Below are 20,006 nucleotides of genomic sequence, written 5' to 3'. Positions count from 1 at the left end.
TGGTAAGTCTATCTTCAAAGTACAACCAGCATTTTATCATTTCCCACAACTGCACTGCCACCCTCTGGACCAAGCCAATATAATTTTCCATCTGTGTTATTGCAGTAGCCACTGAACTGGTCTCTCTGCTTCCACGCTTACCTCATATAGTTATTTCTCCATGCATCAGCTAGAGACATCTTTAAAAACATAGTCAGATCAAGTCATTCCTTTATTCAAAGCTCTTCTGTCATTCTCCATGTCACTTAGAATAAAACCCACTGTTAACATGGCCTGTAAGAATTTATAAATGTGCTCTCTATGAACTCTTTGACTTCATCTCCTCCTGCCTGCCCTCCTCGCTCCATTCTACTTCAGTGTTCCTCAAACATGGCAGCACATATTCTTCCTCTTACTTCAGGGTTTTTTTTTTTTCCCCACATACTCCTCCCTCCCTCTGCCTGTAATGCTCTTCTCCCAGAAGTCTGCTTGTTTTCTCACTTCATGCTGGTCTTCACCCAAATACCACCTTTATAAAAAGGCTTTGCCTGACTACCTCATATAAAATAGTGCCTCCTCATCCTTTGATACACATAATTCTTTATTCCTTAATCCCCTTTCTGGAATAAGATTTATCTCTTTCTCACATGTTACATATTTCTTTGTTCATTTTCTTCCCCTCCAGTATGTAAGTTCCATGAGAGCAAGGTCTTTGTTCTGTTCACTGCTGAATGTCCTGTACCTAGAGAAGTGCTTGGAAGATAGGACATGCAAATGGATATTTGTTGAATGCATGATTGCTTTGTAGTATGCCTTTGGTTCTGACAATGAGCACCTGCTTCCCAACACTCAATGTGGTGCCCTCTCACTTGGTTTCTGTTGGATTAAACCTTAGGTTATTTAAGCTGAGAGATAAAAATGCCCTACAGAAGAAGTTTCATTACACAATATACTAGAGAGGGGAGAAATTTGTAAAAATTTTTTATAAGTTGTTTCATGTTGAATTAGAGATATGAAATATAGCCACTTGAGAGCAGCTCAAGATAACAACTGTTGCTATAGTTGTTTTTCCTGGCACTTTGAGTATATTTCCTCAAAATTATAGCGTCTTCTTTTTCCCCAAGGCATGTGAAGGAACTTTCTTAATCAGATGACATTAAACAAGACCTTATCTCATTTCTGACACTAGGGTGAACCTGGATTATACTGTCTTCTTTTCCCCCAAGGCATGTCAAGGAAATTTCTCAATCACATGATATTAAACAAGACCTTATCTCATTTCTGGCACTAGGGTGAACGTGGATTCCCTGGCTATCCTGGTGTCCAAGTAAGAAGATATATTTCTGGTCCTGGCAACTGGTAGGCAGCATGTGTCATTTGTTTGTGCTTGTTTTTCTTTACACTCAAAATTCTGCTTTTGATTCTATTAAGGGAGAAGATGGTGACCCGGGCCATCAAGGAGAAAAGGGGGCAAAGGGAATAAGAGGGAAGAGGGTAAGAATCAAAGAGACTTCCTAAGATCTATAGAAGCCCATATCATTACGGAAGTACATTTTCACTGGGTTAGGACTTCTTAGCAGGAAGCCTATTCCTGCTCAGTCAATGCTCATTCCACACCTTCCTTTGGCTATCCCACTCCCCACTTAATCCCACTCTCAGTTATCTCCTGAATACGAATATAGTTTACCAAGTCATAACAACAGAAAATCCAAGTTGGGAGTTTTGGTTTTACAATACCAACCTTTTAAAACCAAGTTTGGGAGCACCTCTGTCTTTAGTAAGTCTAGACATCATGTGGAAGGATATTGTTTTAGCTGTTGAGCAAACATTGCTGTTTCTTTAGGATTCTTCAAAGCCTTAACTTTCTCTTGCTATTTTTAGAAAAGATTCTTGAGAATGTAGTTGCCATCTTGGTGGACTTTGAGTCCACTGTGCTTTATACAGTCTCTGATTAAAAACCAATTTCTTTATGTTCTGAACAGTCAGCCTTGAAGAGCCACAATCACTGGCAGCTCTTTTTGAAAAGAGTAAGCCTGTGGATATCTAACATCTTGGTAATGTTTAGTTGATCATCATTAGACACCAAGGTCTTCTAGGAAATGGACTGGTGTTTACTGCAGAAAAGAGGAAAGGAAAGAGAATGTATGTTTTCTAGGTACTCAAGAATTAGTATTTTCATGCATTGGCAAGGACGTAAAGAAATATTTGATCTGTGCCTAACTTGGCTTGCTGCTGGCTATGGTTGCTCTAATCAACTAACTTTTATTTCCAGTTTCAAATAAAAAAAGATAAAGGATCACTGTATTTAGATAACACTGTGTCATTTCAAATACTTGGAAGATGAGCAGTGAACCTATGGCCACCATATGCCTTTTCTGAAACACTAAGAATCAGGAGGTGGTAGGGAAATTTTTCCTTTTTCCTGATGACGCCCTTAATGTAGACATCCTGCATTATTTTTATTACATAACCTCAAGACTCAACAGAGTGTATTGAGTCATCTTTTAGGGATCTATCTAGAAGTGTGTATTTGTGTGTGTATGTACACATATGCATGACTGAGGTTGGGCATACAGGGGGGAATTTGGATGGTTCCCATAAAATGACCTCCCTCTCTTTCTATTCTCCACGTCTAATCCCACAGATATATAGTTTATAAACTAACTGGTCAATAGCAGACTCATTGGCATTAGGAATAATAACATATCAAAGTGGATCTGATGGTTGTAATCAAGGAGGAATCTTATTCTTCTGGCTTGGTCTTTTTTTAGGGTAATGCTGGCTTTCCTGGATTAGTTGGAACTTTAGGTTACCAAGGCCCACCAGGACAAACGGTAACATGTACCCTTCTTTTTCCTTTTGTTTTCAACTGTTGTATAAAAATAAATAAAGATTTGATAAGAGGCATCTCTTAAGAAATGAACATTTGGGACATACAGTGGGATTGACATAGAGAATGGGGCAAATTTTCCTACAGCATATTAGCTTCAAGTCGTTATGCAGTATATTTATTCAATATATATTTTTACTTGAACATGGGGAAGATATTAGAGTGGCTGGAGATTTATGAACCTGTCTAAATAAATAAAATGATTCGTAAAACTCACTGGAGAGTGAGTTTATCATTGCAAACAAGATGAGCAACAATATTTATGCAAAAACCAGCAGGAAAGCCTAACAAAATATAGTATTTATATAATCTTAACTAACAATGTTGCAAGTCCATGAATATTTTTAAAATTCCCTGGAACATCATTTGATATGAAAGGAAAGACTTTGAGGCTGTGATTCTTCTGCTCTATGCCTTGTCCTAGGAGGCCAGACTATCAATCCACGAGGGATGGCACAGTAGGTCAGCCATGGATTGAACCTGGTGGTCTCAATGCAGTCTAGGGTTTACTGGAGAGGTGTGACAAAGTCAGAGAATAAAAATTTTAGTGCTAAAAGGACCATTCATGGTATTTCTACAGAAGAGGAAACAAAGGCTGAGATGCTGAGATAATTATAGTGACCTGCCTGAGGTCACAAATTACAACCTTGTAGATTCTAAATAAGAACAATGATCTCTAGACTCCCAGAGGTTGGAGCCATGAAGCTCTAATCTGAAGTTTTCCAGAGAAGACTTCTTGTTCAGTATTAGGGCTGAAAAAGGGTGGTGCTGGATGGCCTGAAGAGAAGATAAGGGAGGAACTGAGGTCTACTTTAGAACTATTGATGAATGGTCCTGGGATCTGGGATAATCCTTTTTCTGAGTGTGATCCGAAGCTATGCTTTCAAAAGAACCTGTGTCCTCTAAAAGTGTTTCTGTCTAGGCCTCCTGGACTCAGAGGTCTTGGATACACCTCTTAGGCACTTCCTAAAGGAGTCAGACAGAACTCTGGGGCTGGGAGCAAAGGACAGAAGATGGTTTATGTAGTGTGGTGGAGTTATTTTGCCAGCTCTGTAGAAGAACATGTTGGATCTCAAAATTTTGCATTTTAAACTCAAGTTTACATTCTTTCCAGGGTATCAAGGGCCCCAAAGGTTTGGTAGAAATGACGGTAGGTGAAGATTTTAATTCCAAATGTTATTCCTTTTTTTTTTTTTTTTTGAGGTGGAATATCGCTCTGTCGCCCAGGTTGGAGTGCAGTGATGCAATCTCGGCTTATTGCAATTTCTACCTCCTGGGTTCAAGAGATTCTCCTACGTCAGCCTCCCAAGTAACTGGGGCTACAGGCGTGCGCCACCATGCCTGGCTAATTTTTGTATTTTTAGTAGAGACAGGGTTTCACTATGTTGGCCAGGCTGGTCTTGAACTCCCGACCTGAAGTAATCCACTTCCCGCAGCCTCCCAAAGTGCTGGGATTTTACAGGCATGAGCCACTGCACCCAGCCAAAACTTTATTCTTCTTAGAACACAAAGCTTTCCACTGTCACAAAATAGAAATCTGTTAATCTTAAAGATTCTTTAGTTTTTTCCTCTTACAAATTCTGTTAGTACTTTAAGTTTATAGACTTTACTTTGAAATGTTATCACCAAGTCAAATAAAAATAGTAGAATGATATTTTAAATCCAGCAGGGAATTGGGATGTTTTGGAGCAACACTAGTTGATGTTAAAAAAGAAAAGACTTTGAGGCTACTACCTTTCTGTAATGTGACTTTTTGTAAAGCTCAAAAACTGCTTATAAAGTATTTATAAACCCACACACAGGCTTTTGTATAGCACAGGTTTTTGTGTTTCATGGAACACTTGAAAACAGTCTCAAAAGTTGTGATAGTGTTTCATCTCCCAAGTACAAAAATACTATTAGGCAGGGGGTGGGGGGTGTGGAAGCAACTGAGGAGCAGGAAGTGATGAGATCTGGGATGGAGGGAAGAACAGAACAGAGAGGAAGGGATCAAAGGAAAGAAGAGTAATGACTAGGTGAGGTGTTAGGAGTGCCTGTCTTGGCAGTCATTCTAAAGAAGTGATATAGGAATTGCTACTATAATACAGAGTGCCAAGAATTGAAAGCATTTCCCTGCATTCTCTGCTGAGATTCTTTGATTTCAACTTCTTCAAAATCAGGTTTGATTCCATTACTTTGTAAGGCAGATTTAAAAAATGGGTACCCCTTATCTACCTGTCTCCAAAAGTATGGGCACTATATTGCACACACATCTTTTAAATCTTTTAAAATATCGACTGGATTTGGAAATGTAATTGTAGAATAGTCTCATCTGCTCTGACAATTTTGGGGTTTTCTGTTGTAGATTAAAAAGCTTCAGATAGGCACTGATAACATCCATATGACATTCCTAAGTGACAAGTGTGAATACAACTATGCTTCAAGTTAAATACTTTTTCCTTTTTCCTGTTTTCCCACATCTTTTTAACAGCCTTGCAAAATTGTTGATTTCACACGTGAAAACTGCCGTAAGTTGTTTTGGAAAGGCCTAAAAGGAGCCAGTGGTATGAGCTGGGGATGGATTACGGATTAGGGGCATAAGTCACCTGAGGCTTTGGCTGAGGTTTGGAAGATGCCTTATTCATTGTGAAAGGCTCTTATAAATTCATACAGTGGGCTCAGTTCCCCTTTAGGTAAGTAGTCTTTCCCAATGTGGTCTCAGAAATAAAATGGATTGAGAGCATGCCATCTCAACAATGAAGAGAAGCTCCACCGAGCAGTGCTGTGCCCCAGGAGATGTTGTAACTGCACACCTGTGTGCCTACATCTCGCTGCTGCTTATCACAAAACATAACAGAGGAACTTTGTTCTTTTAATGTAACCCTTTTAAATAAGAGGGATCAATAGTCACCCTTTGAGAAGAAATCCGTCTTGTTTTATTTACAGTTGTGTTTGAAAAATGGAATTATGAACAATCCAATCTTAAGTAATGTTTTGTCACATTACTTAAATAAATTCCCCAAGTTGGAATTTATTTACTATGTTCAATGCATTCCAGGATATTTGTGTCCTAGGATGTGTACATTTATGTACTTAACGGCCATGGGGCGAGAATGTTGAATTGGCAAATTGCTTAGTTTGGAAGTTTGGGTTTTCTCTACAATCATCCCGCCTTTCTTACCCTAACCCTTCTATGTTCTCTCTGTTCCCATCCAGTGGCTGTTCAGGGAGATTCTGGAATTTTTTTTCCTCAGAATCATAAAGAATAATATCATCAGTGTGATTATGAATTAAAAGAGTGTCAGAGTTAACCATATAAAAAGTTAAAGCCCTTTTACACTGAGGGATGCCATGAAGTCAAAAGTAAACAGAAAAGTGGGAAAAAATAATTTGCAATATAAGCAAAGGACACACGCAAAGGAACTAACTTCCTTACTATATCATGCTGAAATACAAAAAAATTGCTATTGCTCAATCGTTTTTATCTACAAACACAGACATTGCATAATGGCTAAACCTAAAAGTAAAAACAGAAAAACGAACACCACTTTTAAGTTGAAAATGGGCAAAAGACAGAAAAGAAAATATACAAATGTACAATAAACCTGTAAAAATGTTCAATTTCACCAGAAGTCATAGAGTACAAATTAAAACAATCAGATACCCATTTTGTTTCTCAGATTGGAAGTGTTTTAAAAATGCCAGAAAAATCCCTATTCAGATTGAGAAATGTATAAGATTACACATTGCTGGTGTAAGTATAAATTGACACAATTTTTCTGAAGAGCAATTGGCTGGACCATGCATATAAAATCAATACTTATAGGGATTTCTGTAGGGCTATGATTGGACAAACGTGCACAGATACATGTACAAGTATACTCCTCATAAAGGATCATCTATATAGTAGAATAGATGATATTGCTCTAAATTTATTGATGGAAAAAATCATTACATATTAAGTGAATAAAGATTCAGAATAAATATATCTTAAGCTCCAAGTTTTATAAAATGAAATGAAATAATTCTATATTTATTATTTATACACATACATACACATGATGAATTAAGGGTAATTCTAATTTTTTGTTTTTTTTTAGTATTTTTTGAAAATATGTTACTTGTATACACACACATATATAATACATATAATTTATAATTAATATATATGTAATTTTATATGTGTATATATTATATACATGTATATAATATAGTTTCAGAATAGCTCGATGTATTCATTAGGTTTAAGTTCAGTTGAATGTGACCTAAATCCTCAGTAACAGTGGTACAAATGTTATTTCTGAAACCATAGGCTGGAACTAGTCAGTTCAGGTTGATATGGAGCCTGTGGTGGTCAGAGATCAGCCCCTTTATATTTTCCTGCTTTGCCATTGTGTGTATATGGGGTGTTCTATTCCCCAAATCACTTCATGGTCTGAAAATATATCAGGCTTCAGCCATCACATCTATATTTCAGCCACCAGGGAAAGGAAGGGAAAGGAGAAGAATATTTTTTCAAAGTTTTACCTATCATCTTTCCTATTCTCTTACCTAGAACTTGTAAGATGAATAAATTGGGAAATGTTGTCTTTGTCCCAGGCATCCATAGGGCCAATCCAAAATTGGGGGTTCCATGACTATAGAAAAAAAGGGAGAATGGATTCTGGGGGACAAGTAGAGGTCTCTGCCCTACTCAGCAGGAGCTTGAGAAGGCCACGCTTGAATTTCTCAAAGGAGATGGTTTTTCCTATTGAAGCACATACATGGGAAAGGTGCCACTGCCTACATAAGCTAACAATGTCTTCCTTTCTCTCCAAAATAATTTCCCTTCCAGCTTGTTCAAAAGGTAAATAATATTCCTTCTTACTCACTTTAATCCTTACCTTTTTTGAGGCATTACAGAACATCTTAAATCTGTATATCTGTTGTCTCAAGGTATTTCCAAATGCCCAGTGTTCCCAACCGAAGTGGCCTTTGCCTTGGACATGTCAAATGATGTCTCCCCGTTGGATTTTGAGAGGATGAGAAACATTTTATTGTCTCTGTTGATGAAGATGGAAATAAGTGACAGTAACTGCCCAACAGATGCCCGTGTGGCCATTGTTTCCTACAATGTCAAAACCAATTACTTGGTTCGTTTCTCAGACTACAAGGAGAAGGCTGCACTCCTAGAGGCTATCAGGAACATCCCCCTGGAGCACTCATCTGGCCGCAGGAACCTTGGGGCCACCATGAGGTTTATGGCGAGACACGTGTTCAAACGTGTACGCTCAGGTCTTCTCATGAGGAAGGTGGCTGTGTTCTTCCAGGCGGGCTGGGCCTATGATGCAGCTGCCATCAATACAGCCACACTGGAGCTTGCTGCAGTGGACATCATCCCCGTGGTCATCACCTTCACAAAGGGGCACAACCTCCCAGACACTCTGCTGGTATGTAGGGGGAACCACAAGTGGGCAGGGAGCTGGGGGCCCTAACACTTGGTTTCTACCTCTCCATCAAGGACCACATGAGGAATGAGAGGTGTTCAGGGAAAGAATTTCCCTGGAATTGATGTGTATGCCAGGAGTGAGGGCTCTCAGTATAGCCCATATACTGGTACTACTCCTAGTACCCACTGGCTGTTCTTGAGCACCTATTCTGTGCTATGTGCCTCATAAATATTATCTTACTTAATGAGTCTCACAACTCTGTAATGTAGGTGTTATTGTTTATTTCCATTTCAGGGATAAGAAAACCAAGGCTTACGGAGGTTAAATATATCATCAAAGGCCAAATAGTTAGTTAGCAGCAGATATTGTCTGCCTCCAAAGCCTGTGCTTAACCACTATACTAAACTGTATCACTGGGGGTCAGAGAATATAATTTTCTTCCTTTTTAAAAACTAGAGTATAACATACATACTCATGTAACAAAGTGGACAAAGTGCAGCGATTTTAAATATACAGATGGATTAATTTTTATGTATGTTTAAATCCCTGTGACTGATACGTAGTTCAAGATATAGAACACATTCAGCATGCAGTGCCCTGTAAGTTTTCTTCAAGTTCTTTATGCAACCATATACTCCCCATGGTAACTGCTTCTCTGAGTTCTATCACAATCAAGTACTTTTTGCCTGTTCTGGACCATCATATACATTGGGTCATACAGCATGTACTTGTTTGTATCTGGCTTCTTCCAGCCGACATGGCATGTCTTCTTGTTCCTCCATGTTGTGTGTGTGGGAAGTTTGTTCTTTATTATTTCTGTGCAGCATTCCATTGTATGTATACATAACCATTTATTTACTTATCTATTCTCCAGACTTTACTTTCCTAATTGAAACCCATGCAACACACTTTCATGGAATATCTGGGATGATTTATCAGAACGAAGGGCGATTTTCTTCTTAAGAGATTCCAGGCAGCTTATGAATGTTAGGTTGGATTATGGGACATTGACAATATTTCACCAGTTTTGAGCTGCAGAAATTGAAATGTTATGTGGCTCAACATAATAGCTGATCAATTCAGCCCATTTAATTTTCTCTGAAGGTTCAGTGTGCAGCAGAAGTGGTAGGTGAGAGATTTTGTTGCGACAGCTTTGAATATGCGTCTAAGAATCAATAAAGTTGTGACAGCTTGCAAACTGTGGGGAAGAATGGACAAAATATCGTGAGTTGAGGAAGCTAAAATGCAGAGGATGAGTTCCTTGTTCATCCTTACATCCCCTGTTGGCTTAGTGTGATGTCTGTACAGGGTGGGTTGGTAGGGTACATCCTCAACAACTGCTAGAATGGATTTATAAAGACAGGATATAAACAAATAACTAATTAAATTACAGATGTAGCTTTTGTCTTTGGTTCTTTCATCAATAATGAGGTGCCTTTGGACAAGTCTCTTCATCTTTCTTGGTCTTATTTTACTCAGCTCAAAAATGGAGAGGGGGTTGCAACTAGTTAACATCCAGGCTCCCTTCCAAGTGTAATTATCAAAGTGTTTATTTCTGAGGAAGGGATTTCCTTAACATTTGGAGAGTGACTCCTGGGGTGTGATCACATCCCTCCAATGCTCATCAGTGCTGCTCTCTGAGAGGGGATCCTGGGCAGACAGTGTTGGGATCTTGCATATAGATGATCCTTTGTTGTGATGCTCTTGCCCTCTTAGTTGCTGTAGGTTCTGAGTAAAGGGATATAATGGTATGTGAGAAGGACATGCCAGTTTGTGTACTTGAATCTCAGTTCTGTCATTTCTTTTTTCTTTTTTTTCTTTTTTGTTATACTTCAAGTTCTAGGGTACATGTGCAGAACATGCAGGTTTGTTACAGATGTATACATGTGCCATGTTGGTGTGCTGCACCCATTAACTCGTTATTTACATTAGGTATATCTCCTAATGCTCTCCCTCCCCTCTCCCCCACCCCACAACAGGCCCCAGTGTGTGATGTTCCCCTTCCTGTGTCCAAGTGTTCTCATTTTTAAATTCCCACCTATGAGTGAGAGCATGTGATGTTTGGTGTTCTGTTCTTGAGATAATTTGCTGAGAATGACAGTTTCCAGCTGCATCCATGTCCCTACAAAGGACATGAACTCATCCTTTTTTATGACTGCATAGTATTCCATGGTGTATATGTGCCACATTTTCTTAATCCAGTCTGTCATTGATGGACATTTGGGTTGGTTCCAAGTCTTTGCTATTGTGAATAGTGCCACAATAAACATACATGTGCATGTGTCTTTATAGCAGCATGACTTATAATCCTTTGGTTATACCCAGTAATGGGATGGCTGGGTCAAATGGTATTTCTAATTCTAGAACCTTGAGGAATTGCCACACTGTCTTCCACAATGGTTGAACTAGTTTACAGTCCCACCAACAGTGTAAAAGTGTTCCTATTTTTCCACATCCTCTCTAGCACCTGTTGTTTCCTGACTTTTTAATGATCACCATTCTAACTGGTGTGAGATGGTATCTCATTGTGGTTTTGATTTGCATTTCTCTGATGACCAGTGATGATGAGCATTTTTTCTTGTGTCTGTTGGCTGCATAAATGTCTTCTTTGGAGAAGGGTCTGTTCATATCCTTTGCCCACTTTTTGATGTTTTTTTTTTTTTTTTTTTGTAAATTTGTTTGTGGTCTTCGTAGGTTCTGGATATTAGCCCTTTGTCAGATGAGTAGATTGCAAAAATTTCCTCCCATTCTGTAGGTTGCCTGTTCACTCTGATGGTAGTTTCTTTTGCTGCACAGAAGCCCTTTAGTTTAATTAGATCCCATTTGTCAATTTTGGCTTTTGTTGCCATTGCTTTTGGTGTTTTAGACGTGAAGTCCTTGCCCATGCCAATGTCCTGAATGGTATTGCCTAGGTTTTCTTCTAGGGTTTTTATGGTTTTAGGTCTAACATTTAAGTCTCTAATCCACTTTGAATTAATTTTTGTATAAGGTGTAAGGAAGGGATCCAGTTTCAGCTTTCTACATATGGCTAGCCAGTTTTTCCAGCACAATTTATTAAATAGGGAATCCTTTCCCCGTTTCTTGTTTTTGTCAGGTTTGTCAAAGATCAGATGGTTGTAGATGTGTGGTGTTATTTCTGAGGACTCTGTTCTGTTCCATTGGTCTATATCTCTGTTTTGGTACCAGTACCATGCTGCTTTTGTTATTCTACCCTTGTAGTATAGTTTGAAGTCAGGTAGTGTGATGCCTCCAGCTTTGTTCTTTTGGCTTAGGATTGTCTTGGCAATGTGGGCTCTTTTTGGTTCCATATTAACTTTAAAGTAGTTTTTTTCCAATTCTGGGAAGAAAGTCATTGGTAGCTTAATGGGGATGGCATTGACTCTATAAATTACTTTGGGCAGTATGGCCATTTTCACGGTATTGATTCTTCCTATCCATGAGCATGGTATGTTCTTCCATTTGTTTGTGTCCTCTTTTATTTCACTGAGCAGTGGTTTGTAGTTCTCCTTGAAGAGGTCCTTCACATCACTTGTAAGTTAGATTCCTAGGTATTTTATTCTCTTTGAAGCAATTGTGAATGGGAGTTCACTCATGATTTGGCTCTCTGTTTGTCTGTTATTGGTGTATAAGAATGCTAGTGACTTTTGCACATTGATTTTATATCCTGATACTTTGCTGAAGTTGCTTGTCGGCTTAAGGAGACTTTGGGCTGAGACAATGGGGTTTTCTAAATATACAATCATGTCATCTGCAAACAGGGACAATTTGACTTCCTTTTTTCCTAATTGAATACCCTTTATTTCTTTCTCTTGCCTGATTGCCCTAGCCAGAACTTCCAACACTATGTTGAATAGGAGTGGTGAGAGAGGGCATCCCTGTCTTGTGCCAGTTTTCAGGGGCAATGCTTCCAGTTTTTGCCCATTCAGTATGATATTGGCTGTGGGTTTGTCATAAATAGCTCTTATTATTTTGAGGTACGTTCCATCAATACCGAATTTATTGAGAGTTTTTATCATGAAGGGCTGTTGAATTTTGTCAAAGACCTTTTCTGCATCTATTGAGATAATCATGTGGGTTCTGTCTTTGGTTCTGTTTACATGCTGGATTACGTTTATTGATGTGTGTACGTATCTGCTCTTCTCTTCATTTATTGGATATATTCTTACCCCAGGATGCTGGGAGACAACTTCGTGTTCTTTAAATTTACCAGTTTACAAAGGATGTTGAATGATACTTGCCAGCTCAGCTGTAATGAGTAACCTCATTTCTGGTGACACTGGTAAGAAGAGAAACTGTAAAAATGACAACTGCATTCTTAGGACCTTTCAGAAAATCCTCATTTCTTCACAACTGGGCAGAAAATTCAGCACTTAACCTCCCCTACTCTGTTCCTCAGCCTTAGGGGAATTCAGTTAGGAGAGTGGAAATATCTTGTGGTTTTTCTTCTGAATTATCTGCCTGAAGGCTTTGTTTGATTATGTGTGGGATTTTGTCTTTCACCTCTATGTTATTTTGATTTTCCGAACAACACCCACATGCTGCTTCTGGAAAAATTATGGTTGTTCAATTTGAAGCAATTATGTAAACAGATGTCCTAACTTCCCAGTCCATTTAAACATGCTTAGAAGCTGTGGTGCATGTTGAAAAGGTTTATAAAGCCATCCGTTGAGTTGTCTCAGACCTAAATAAAACTGCATTAAAACATTTGAACTTTCTGTGCCTAGTACCCGTGTTAAGAAATGTCTAATTGGCCAGGCGCGGTGGCTCAAGCCTGTAATCCCAGCACTTTGGGAGGCCGAGGCGGGCAGATCACAAGGTCAGGAGATCGAGACCATCCTGGCTAACACGGTGAAACCCCGTCTCTACTAAAAAATACAAAAAACTAGCCGGGCGAGGTGGCGGGCGCCTGTAGTCCCAGCTACTCGGGAGGCTGAGGCAGGAGAATGGCATGAACCCGGGAGGTGGAGCTTGCGGTGAGCTGAGATCTGGCCAGTGCACTCCAGCTTGGGTGACAGAGCGAGACTCCGTCTCAAAAAAAAAAAAAAAAAAAAAAAAAAAGAAATGTCTAATTGCCTTATATTTCAAAACAAGACTTCATTAGACCCATTTTTTTTAAAGTTAAAAAGCAGAGGATTACAAGGAAAATGCAATTTGCAATTTGTGGGCCAGGTTTCAAATTTTGTTTTTCTTTATAAAAAGTCTAGCCCATGTTCCCTTGAAACAATGCCTAATAGCTCACATTTATTGATCTAGGCACTGTTCTAAGATCTTATTGATTCATTTAATCCTCACAGCAGTCCAATGAGATAAGTATTATGATGAGCCTATTTTTCAGATGATGAAACTGAGACATAGAGAAATTAAATAACTTGCTCAAGGTCTGGAATTCTCCTTAGCAATGGGATTTTCAATTCAAAAATCAAAAACACGAAAAGAAGAGAGACTTTAGAAGATTTAAGTTCTTTCCCTGTATTTATGCATTTTATCTTTACAATAACACAATGATACAGGTCTATGAATTGGCCCTATTTCTATTTATGTGTATTGCTCTTAAAAAAGAAGGCCAAGCAATGGAATTACAGCTATAATGGGAAGCAAAAAAAAAAAAAAAAAAAAAAAAAAAATCACCTTTAGAAGATGAAAACATTAAGAGAAAGGCTAAATGAATTTTTGGGATATTTTTCTATAATTTCAAAATTCGGATAATTTCAGTAGGACATTCTTTTCTATTTTGGGGAGACAATAAATATATGTATTTTATTTTTACAAATAATAATTGCATATAATTATGGGGTATAAAGTGATATTTTGATACATATATACATCGTGTAACAATCAAATCAGAGGAATCAACATGTCTAAAGTTGGAAACATTTCTTCTGAAGAAAGATGGTTTTGGGTTATGCAGTTAGGCCCTTTCAGAGGAGGCCTATGGCTGCTCTGTTCTCCGCTAGACTGTTAATGCCCTAAGGCCAGGACCAGCACCAAAGGAAAGAATTAGGCAATGAGGCTTCAAACCCTGGTTTTGTCCCTTATGTAATCTGGGTATGTTATTTGGCAATGGGGCCCCCTTAATTTATTCTCTGTAAAATGGGGGTAAACTCACAGGATTGTTGTGAGAATTATAAGGCATGGTACCTACAGGGATATCTGACACTTTCTATGTGTTTACTCAATTGTGTCACTCTATTACCATCTTCCTGAGTTTCTTAAGAATGCCCTTTGCCCACTATTTATTAAATCTGATAGTGAGTGCCTATGGAGTTCCAGCCACCATGCCACATGCTTTCCATGCCTTATCATCCCAACCCCTCCCTATTCAAAGTGTGGTTCAGGGACCAGCAGCAGCAGCAGCATCACCCAGAATGTGATGCCTTTCCCCTGATGTAAGCAATCAGGATCTGTATTTATAACAAGAACCCCAGATGGTTTGCCTAAATGTTAAAGTTTTAGGAGTATTGGTCTGAGCCTCATAGCTATGCTACAAGTTAATAATGATAATTGTACATTTCCCAGATATGTGAAGGCCAGAGGTGAAGTTACTTGTTCTCAGCTACACAGTCCTGAAATTTGCGTTCAGATATGGCTGGTTCCTAAGTCTCGCTATGCAACCTATACCCTTAACCCAATGCTGACACCTAATGTTTTCCAAGGAATCTAGGAAGAGTTGGCTGTTTCATAGCAGTCTTTGGTGGGATCATGCCAACTCGAAGGAACCGAAACTGGACTCAAGCTCCTGGAGTCAGTGACGGGTTACCTGGCTACTCTCTCACTCTGCCTCCTTCCCCCTACTTTTTCCAGTTTGCTGTCCTTGTTTCTCAAGCCCTTACTTAAACTTGATGACAGATGGTTTCTAATTCTCTCTCCTTAGGGCCCAGTTAGCTCTTCCTCTGTCCAAGGCAAATCCTCCTTTCTAGCACTTGCTTCTTTCCACTCCATTCCCATCTTTCCAAGCCAAGAGACTCCCACAACTCAGTCCCAGAGATCAACATTATCCCATGGCTTCTGGCAGCTTAGTACAATAGCTGATGCATTGACTTTAACCCACAGGGTTAAGTTTGAGTCAGGGATCATGGGGAGGTATTTAAATATTGAGAGTTGAAGTTTGAGAGTCATCCTTGTACTCCTTGAGAAATGTCTTTCTGACTATCAAACAAAAAAGGATGTTAATATAACCCCCTTTGCCATATCCTCTCTCCTCAACATACTCCTGTCTTTAGTACACAACTAGTCCCAACAAACCACAACTGGACGTTTAGGAATGAAGTTGGTTGAGAGAATTGCTGTAGGTGTTGATTCAAACTATAGTAACGTCAAGCAGACCTCTTGGTTTATGTTAAAAATACTCTACTGATATTTCCTTCTCTGGTGTTGATGGGACTTTGCAGTAGGAATCATACACAGTTTTCTCCTCTCCTCTATGCTATCTCTCTGCTTGAACTTTCTCAGGAAGTATCTTGTCTATTTTATCAGTGACAAGGACCATGCTGGCAAGTCCAAAGTCAAAGTAATTAAATGTTTATTAATAACCACTAGGTACAGATGAATCTATACTGAATCATAGCTTCCCTGTGGACTTTTATTGTGCTTTTGTTCCCACAATTTTGTTTTTGCAAGAACAGTACAAATTTTAAACATGATCATAAAATTATTGTTAGAAAAGTTTTTAAAAAGATAAGTGTTCAAATTCAGTTGAATCTGATAGTTTTCCAGCAAATATTAATAGAATAAAGATAGAAGAGTTATGTGCTCTGAGCTGCTCAAAGTGGAAAAGTTGGCACATTGTTCTGATCAAGAAGCAAATAGAGAAGGTAGTAACCTAGGACCAGGCTGTGTTGGAAAAGTGAGAGAACTCAGGGGCATTGACTCTTTCCCTAACACTCTGTTGCTGAGGAAACTGAAGCCAGAGGTTTATCCAAGGCCACATAGCCAATTATGGCAGATGAAGGACTAGCACCTAGGTTCCTGACCTCTAATCTGTTAGTGCTGCACAGAAGTTTCCCTAAGAACCATCTCTAAGACAAAGGAGAATGAATTTACGCAGACTTGGGGGAATGTTCAAATTTGTTTGAAGTCTTTCATACTACTTTTAAAAGTCACCGAAATTTTGCACTTGATAATATACTTCACCCATGTGAAGTAAATTTTGCATTTTATAATATACTTCACCTATGTTTCCTGTGCTTAAAAAATAATGTACACTAACTTAGCATTTCCCTACAACTGTTGGAGTAAAATTGATGCACCCAGAGTTATCGCAGCCTCTTCATATCTCCTGACACATTGCCATGGATTCTGGGTTCTGAAGCCTTCCAGATTGCCTTGTGTGATTTCCAGTATGGCTAGCAATGTGTCATATTCCTGCCTACACTGTTTTCTCAGTACTTGGTGATTAATTAGGTCCATTTGGCTTGGTCAGTACTCGGATCCGATAATCATGTGAAGTAGATCTGAGTGTTGAATGTTGGCAGCGCTGCACTCACTTTCCATGCCAGTTTTCTCCACGTGGCAAGGAGTTCCACAGATGTGCACCATGCAGCTGCAGGTTGGAGGTGGGTGTACACTAAACTGTGGGAGCGAGAACATTGAGCAGAATTCCAGAGATAAGCACAGTCCGCCTCTGGGCCTTTGTACATGCTGTTCCTTCACACTAGAATGCATTTCCCTGCCTCTTTGCCAGTTAAGTATCTGACTTATTATCTCAAAAGAGCCAGATGCCATAATTTTCATTAGGTTCCCTCTGTTCCTTTCCCTTGAAATGAATCTCCTCTTCCTGCGCTCCTAAAATATATTGTTGGAGCTCTTTCTTGTCTGAAAATCATTTATCTATCTTTCTACTTGGATTTTAATCTCTTTGAAGATATAGCCATGTCATCTTTGTATCTCCAAATGGCTTGTTAATGCTTTCATGTAGTATCTGTTTCATCAGTCTTGATTGATTTGGATTTCTAAGTTAGGAAAAAGCCTAATTTAAGGTTGCTTTGGCCATATGAGGAACAAGAGAGGGTGTTTTTTGCTTTTATTCTTAGGAGACTTAGGACTGCTCCCATGGTTTTTTGTGTTACGTTAGCATAAATATTGAACTCTTCATATTTCATTTCCCACTAGGATTTTTTCTTCAAGTAAGTGGACTCTGAAAAACAATGTTTGGGATACACATTATTGTTTGTTAGAAAAGTTTTTAAAAAGATGTGTTCCTGAACAGCAAGAGTGAAGAGCTCTGTAATGTTAAGAAAATTTATTTGCAAATTAACCCTTGACTATCTATCTTGCTGAGGTCTAGCCTAACATCTTCATATCCTCAGCATCTAACATCTTCACATCCTCAGCATGTTGCTACCTGGAGGAGGGCCCAGAGCCTCCTTGTTCCTGCCCACACGGATGAAGGAGGAGAAGCTGACCCTCAGTGGGGCTTTTTTCTGCATGCTTTGGCAGAGAGTAGATACAAAGATGGACATGACTAAGCTCAGACATCCACCTCTTTGTAAACCACACCTCAAATCCTGAGAGAAGCATTCTGAAAGCATTTCTAGTTTCATCATGAGTTTGACATTCTGCAAATTATCTGTATAAGTCAGGGCAGGTTAACTGTGAAACCATTCTTTTCCAAGTCTCAGTGTCTTAACATAATAAGTGGTTATTTCTGCCACCTGTCATAAGTGGATATGGGCCCTTGCATATGTTTGTGTGGGAGAAGGCATGTTTTGCAGCATGCCACTGTTTTGGGATGTGGGCTGCTTCTGTCAGTGGCCCCATTATACCCTAGGGCCTCAAAGCCTTTTTCTGGATCCTCTACACCTGACTGGCAGATGAGGGGAGAGGGAGTAATGGAGTACAGTGCATGCACTGGAAATGACATACGTCACTTCCACCTGCATCCCATTGGCTAGACCCCAGTCAGTAGGCAACACCTAACTGCAAGAGGGGTTGGGAAATATAGTCCAACTGTGCCCTAGGAAGAAGAAGGAAGGGGTTTGCTGATCATCTAACTAGTTGATCCATGGACCTTGTTGGATTTATTGTTAATATTTCACTTTTAAGCATTGTTATTAATTATTAAATTGATCATACTTGAAAAGGCTAAGTAAAGGATGCAAACTAAGTAAAGGAGATGAATTTGTATCTCTATAAAGCCTTCCCTGATCCCTCTTCATTCGTACATTCTGGTTGTGATGTGTCTAGCTCTGACCACCAGGAATTCTCTAGAGGGGATTCCCACATGGCATCTACTGTTTCCATTCTAATGGTGTTTGATATTTATGACTGCCCCTTGAAGAGTCTGCCACTCAGGTCAATAGCTCCCACCACACTGCATCCTGTGAACAATTAATAAAGATTTATGAAGTTTACAAATGATTTAACGTTGTCTCCTTACTCCCATTCCAATGCATGATGTTGGCTGAGTTTTACACTTATTGGGAGCCTGAAGACCCACGATACACATAGCCCACACCAATGACAGTCCAACCTCCAGGTTAGAACTAGGGAACTAAATAGCAATAAATAATTGGAATGTATAATGCTGAGTTATTTGTGCATATATTTATATAATTATATATCCTTTAAAATCATATTCATGTTTTTATCATCTGAATGAGAAAACACATGAAAAAGATGGCCTGAAATTACTCCAGCTAATCATAAACTTGTGTGTCTGTGTGTGTGTGTGTGTGTGTTTGGATTAGATGGATGGAACCAACAGATTTTACTTGTTCATCTGGGAGACAGAGCGCCAGCAGGATGTGGAGCACATGGCCCACTGCATTCTCTGCTACGGTAAGCCAGGAAAGCCTTTAGAACAGGATTAATTCACTGGTGGCCACAGGCTAGCTCTGCTCAGCAGATGTGTATTTACTTGGCATGTGCAGGGTTTTAAAATCTAGAGAATTTCCTATGAAGTCTGGATTTCTGGTTTTTCTTAGGAAGTCATACTTGTCTTGAGGGTCATGGACACTGCATTCCCATTAGGCACAGTCAGCAGAGCTGAGTTAGGCCTGACCTCTCTTAATGGGGTGAGGAGTCTCACAGTCCTCACCCCACCCTATCTTACTTCTGGCATGCTCTGCTCATTTATCTGTCCTGCTAGCTGCTGGGGTCGGCTGGGCTTGTGGTTCCTGCCTTAGTGTACCTTATTGTGATGGGCAGGCCACTGAACTAAGAATTAAGAGTGATGGGTTCTAGGCCTGGAACCACCATTGACCAGCAGTGGGATACTGGCCAGTCATCCAGTTTGTCTTGGTTCCCAAGCCCATTGCTATATCCCACACCAACCTGTGCTGGAGAGAAGTTTCTGCTGAAATGCATGCATGCCCACATGTGAAGAGCTCCTGTCCACATCCATTTTACCCAGCATCAGAGTGGGTGAACTTGAGGGGATGTCATGGTTTTCTCTCCTTGATCCACACTAAGCCTATTACTACCACAAAATACTCAGCTATGACAACTTGGTCAAGTCAAGTGTAGTAACTGCCATTTGTGAGTATGTCACAAGTGATGAACTGCTTTCACATCCATCATCTAATCTGACATATTACTTTTTCGGGCCTCAGTTCCCTGTCCTCTAGAAACCTAAACCTAGCTAGTGTTCATCGAGGTTTTATTATGCATCAGGCATTGTTTTGAACACTTACATATATATGAACTCAGTTTTTCTTTTAAACTTCATAAACAACCTCAAAAGGAAGTACTATTATCATTGTCATCATTACCTCCAAGAGTCAAATGAGAAA

General features: G+C 39.4%; 1 protein-coding gene across 5 annotated transcripts in view; it reads left to right on the top strand.

Annotated features, from left to right (window-relative positions):
• LOC117084198 (collagen alpha-4(VI) chain-like) overlaps positions 1-20,006 on the top strand; it is a 100,649-nt gene that overhangs the window by 68,538 nt on the left and 12,105 nt on the right. For 4 of the 5 annotated variants that reach the window (XM_033212694.1, XM_033212693.1, XM_033212696.1 and 1 more), the window contains 8 exons: positions 1,271-1,306; positions 1,411-1,473; positions 2,751-2,813; positions 3,984-4,019; positions 5,340-5,376; positions 7,683-7,694; positions 7,784-8,277; positions 18,963-19,053. In XM_033212694.1, coding sequence (XP_033068585.1) covers positions 1,271-1,306; positions 1,411-1,473; positions 2,751-2,813; positions 3,984-4,019; positions 5,340-5,376; positions 7,683-7,694; positions 7,784-8,277; positions 18,963-19,053 — 832 coding nt within the window. The remainder of the gene's footprint in view (positions 1-1,270; positions 1,307-1,410; positions 1,474-2,750; positions 2,814-3,983; positions 4,020-5,339; positions 5,377-7,682; positions 7,695-7,783; positions 8,278-18,962; positions 19,054-20,006) is intronic. The other variant, XM_033212697.1, reaches the window with a different exon arrangement.

The sequence above is a fragment of the Trachypithecus francoisi genome, unplaced genomic scaffold, assembly GCF_009764315.1.
Source record: "Trachypithecus francoisi isolate TF-2019V2 unplaced genomic scaffold, Tfra_2.0 Lachesis_group0, whole genome shotgun sequence".
Lineage (NCBI taxonomy): Eukaryota > Metazoa > Chordata > Mammalia > Primates > Cercopithecidae > Trachypithecus > Trachypithecus francoisi.
Note: the sequence above shows the minus strand (reverse complement) of the source record. Positions and strands in the feature narration are given on the sequence as shown.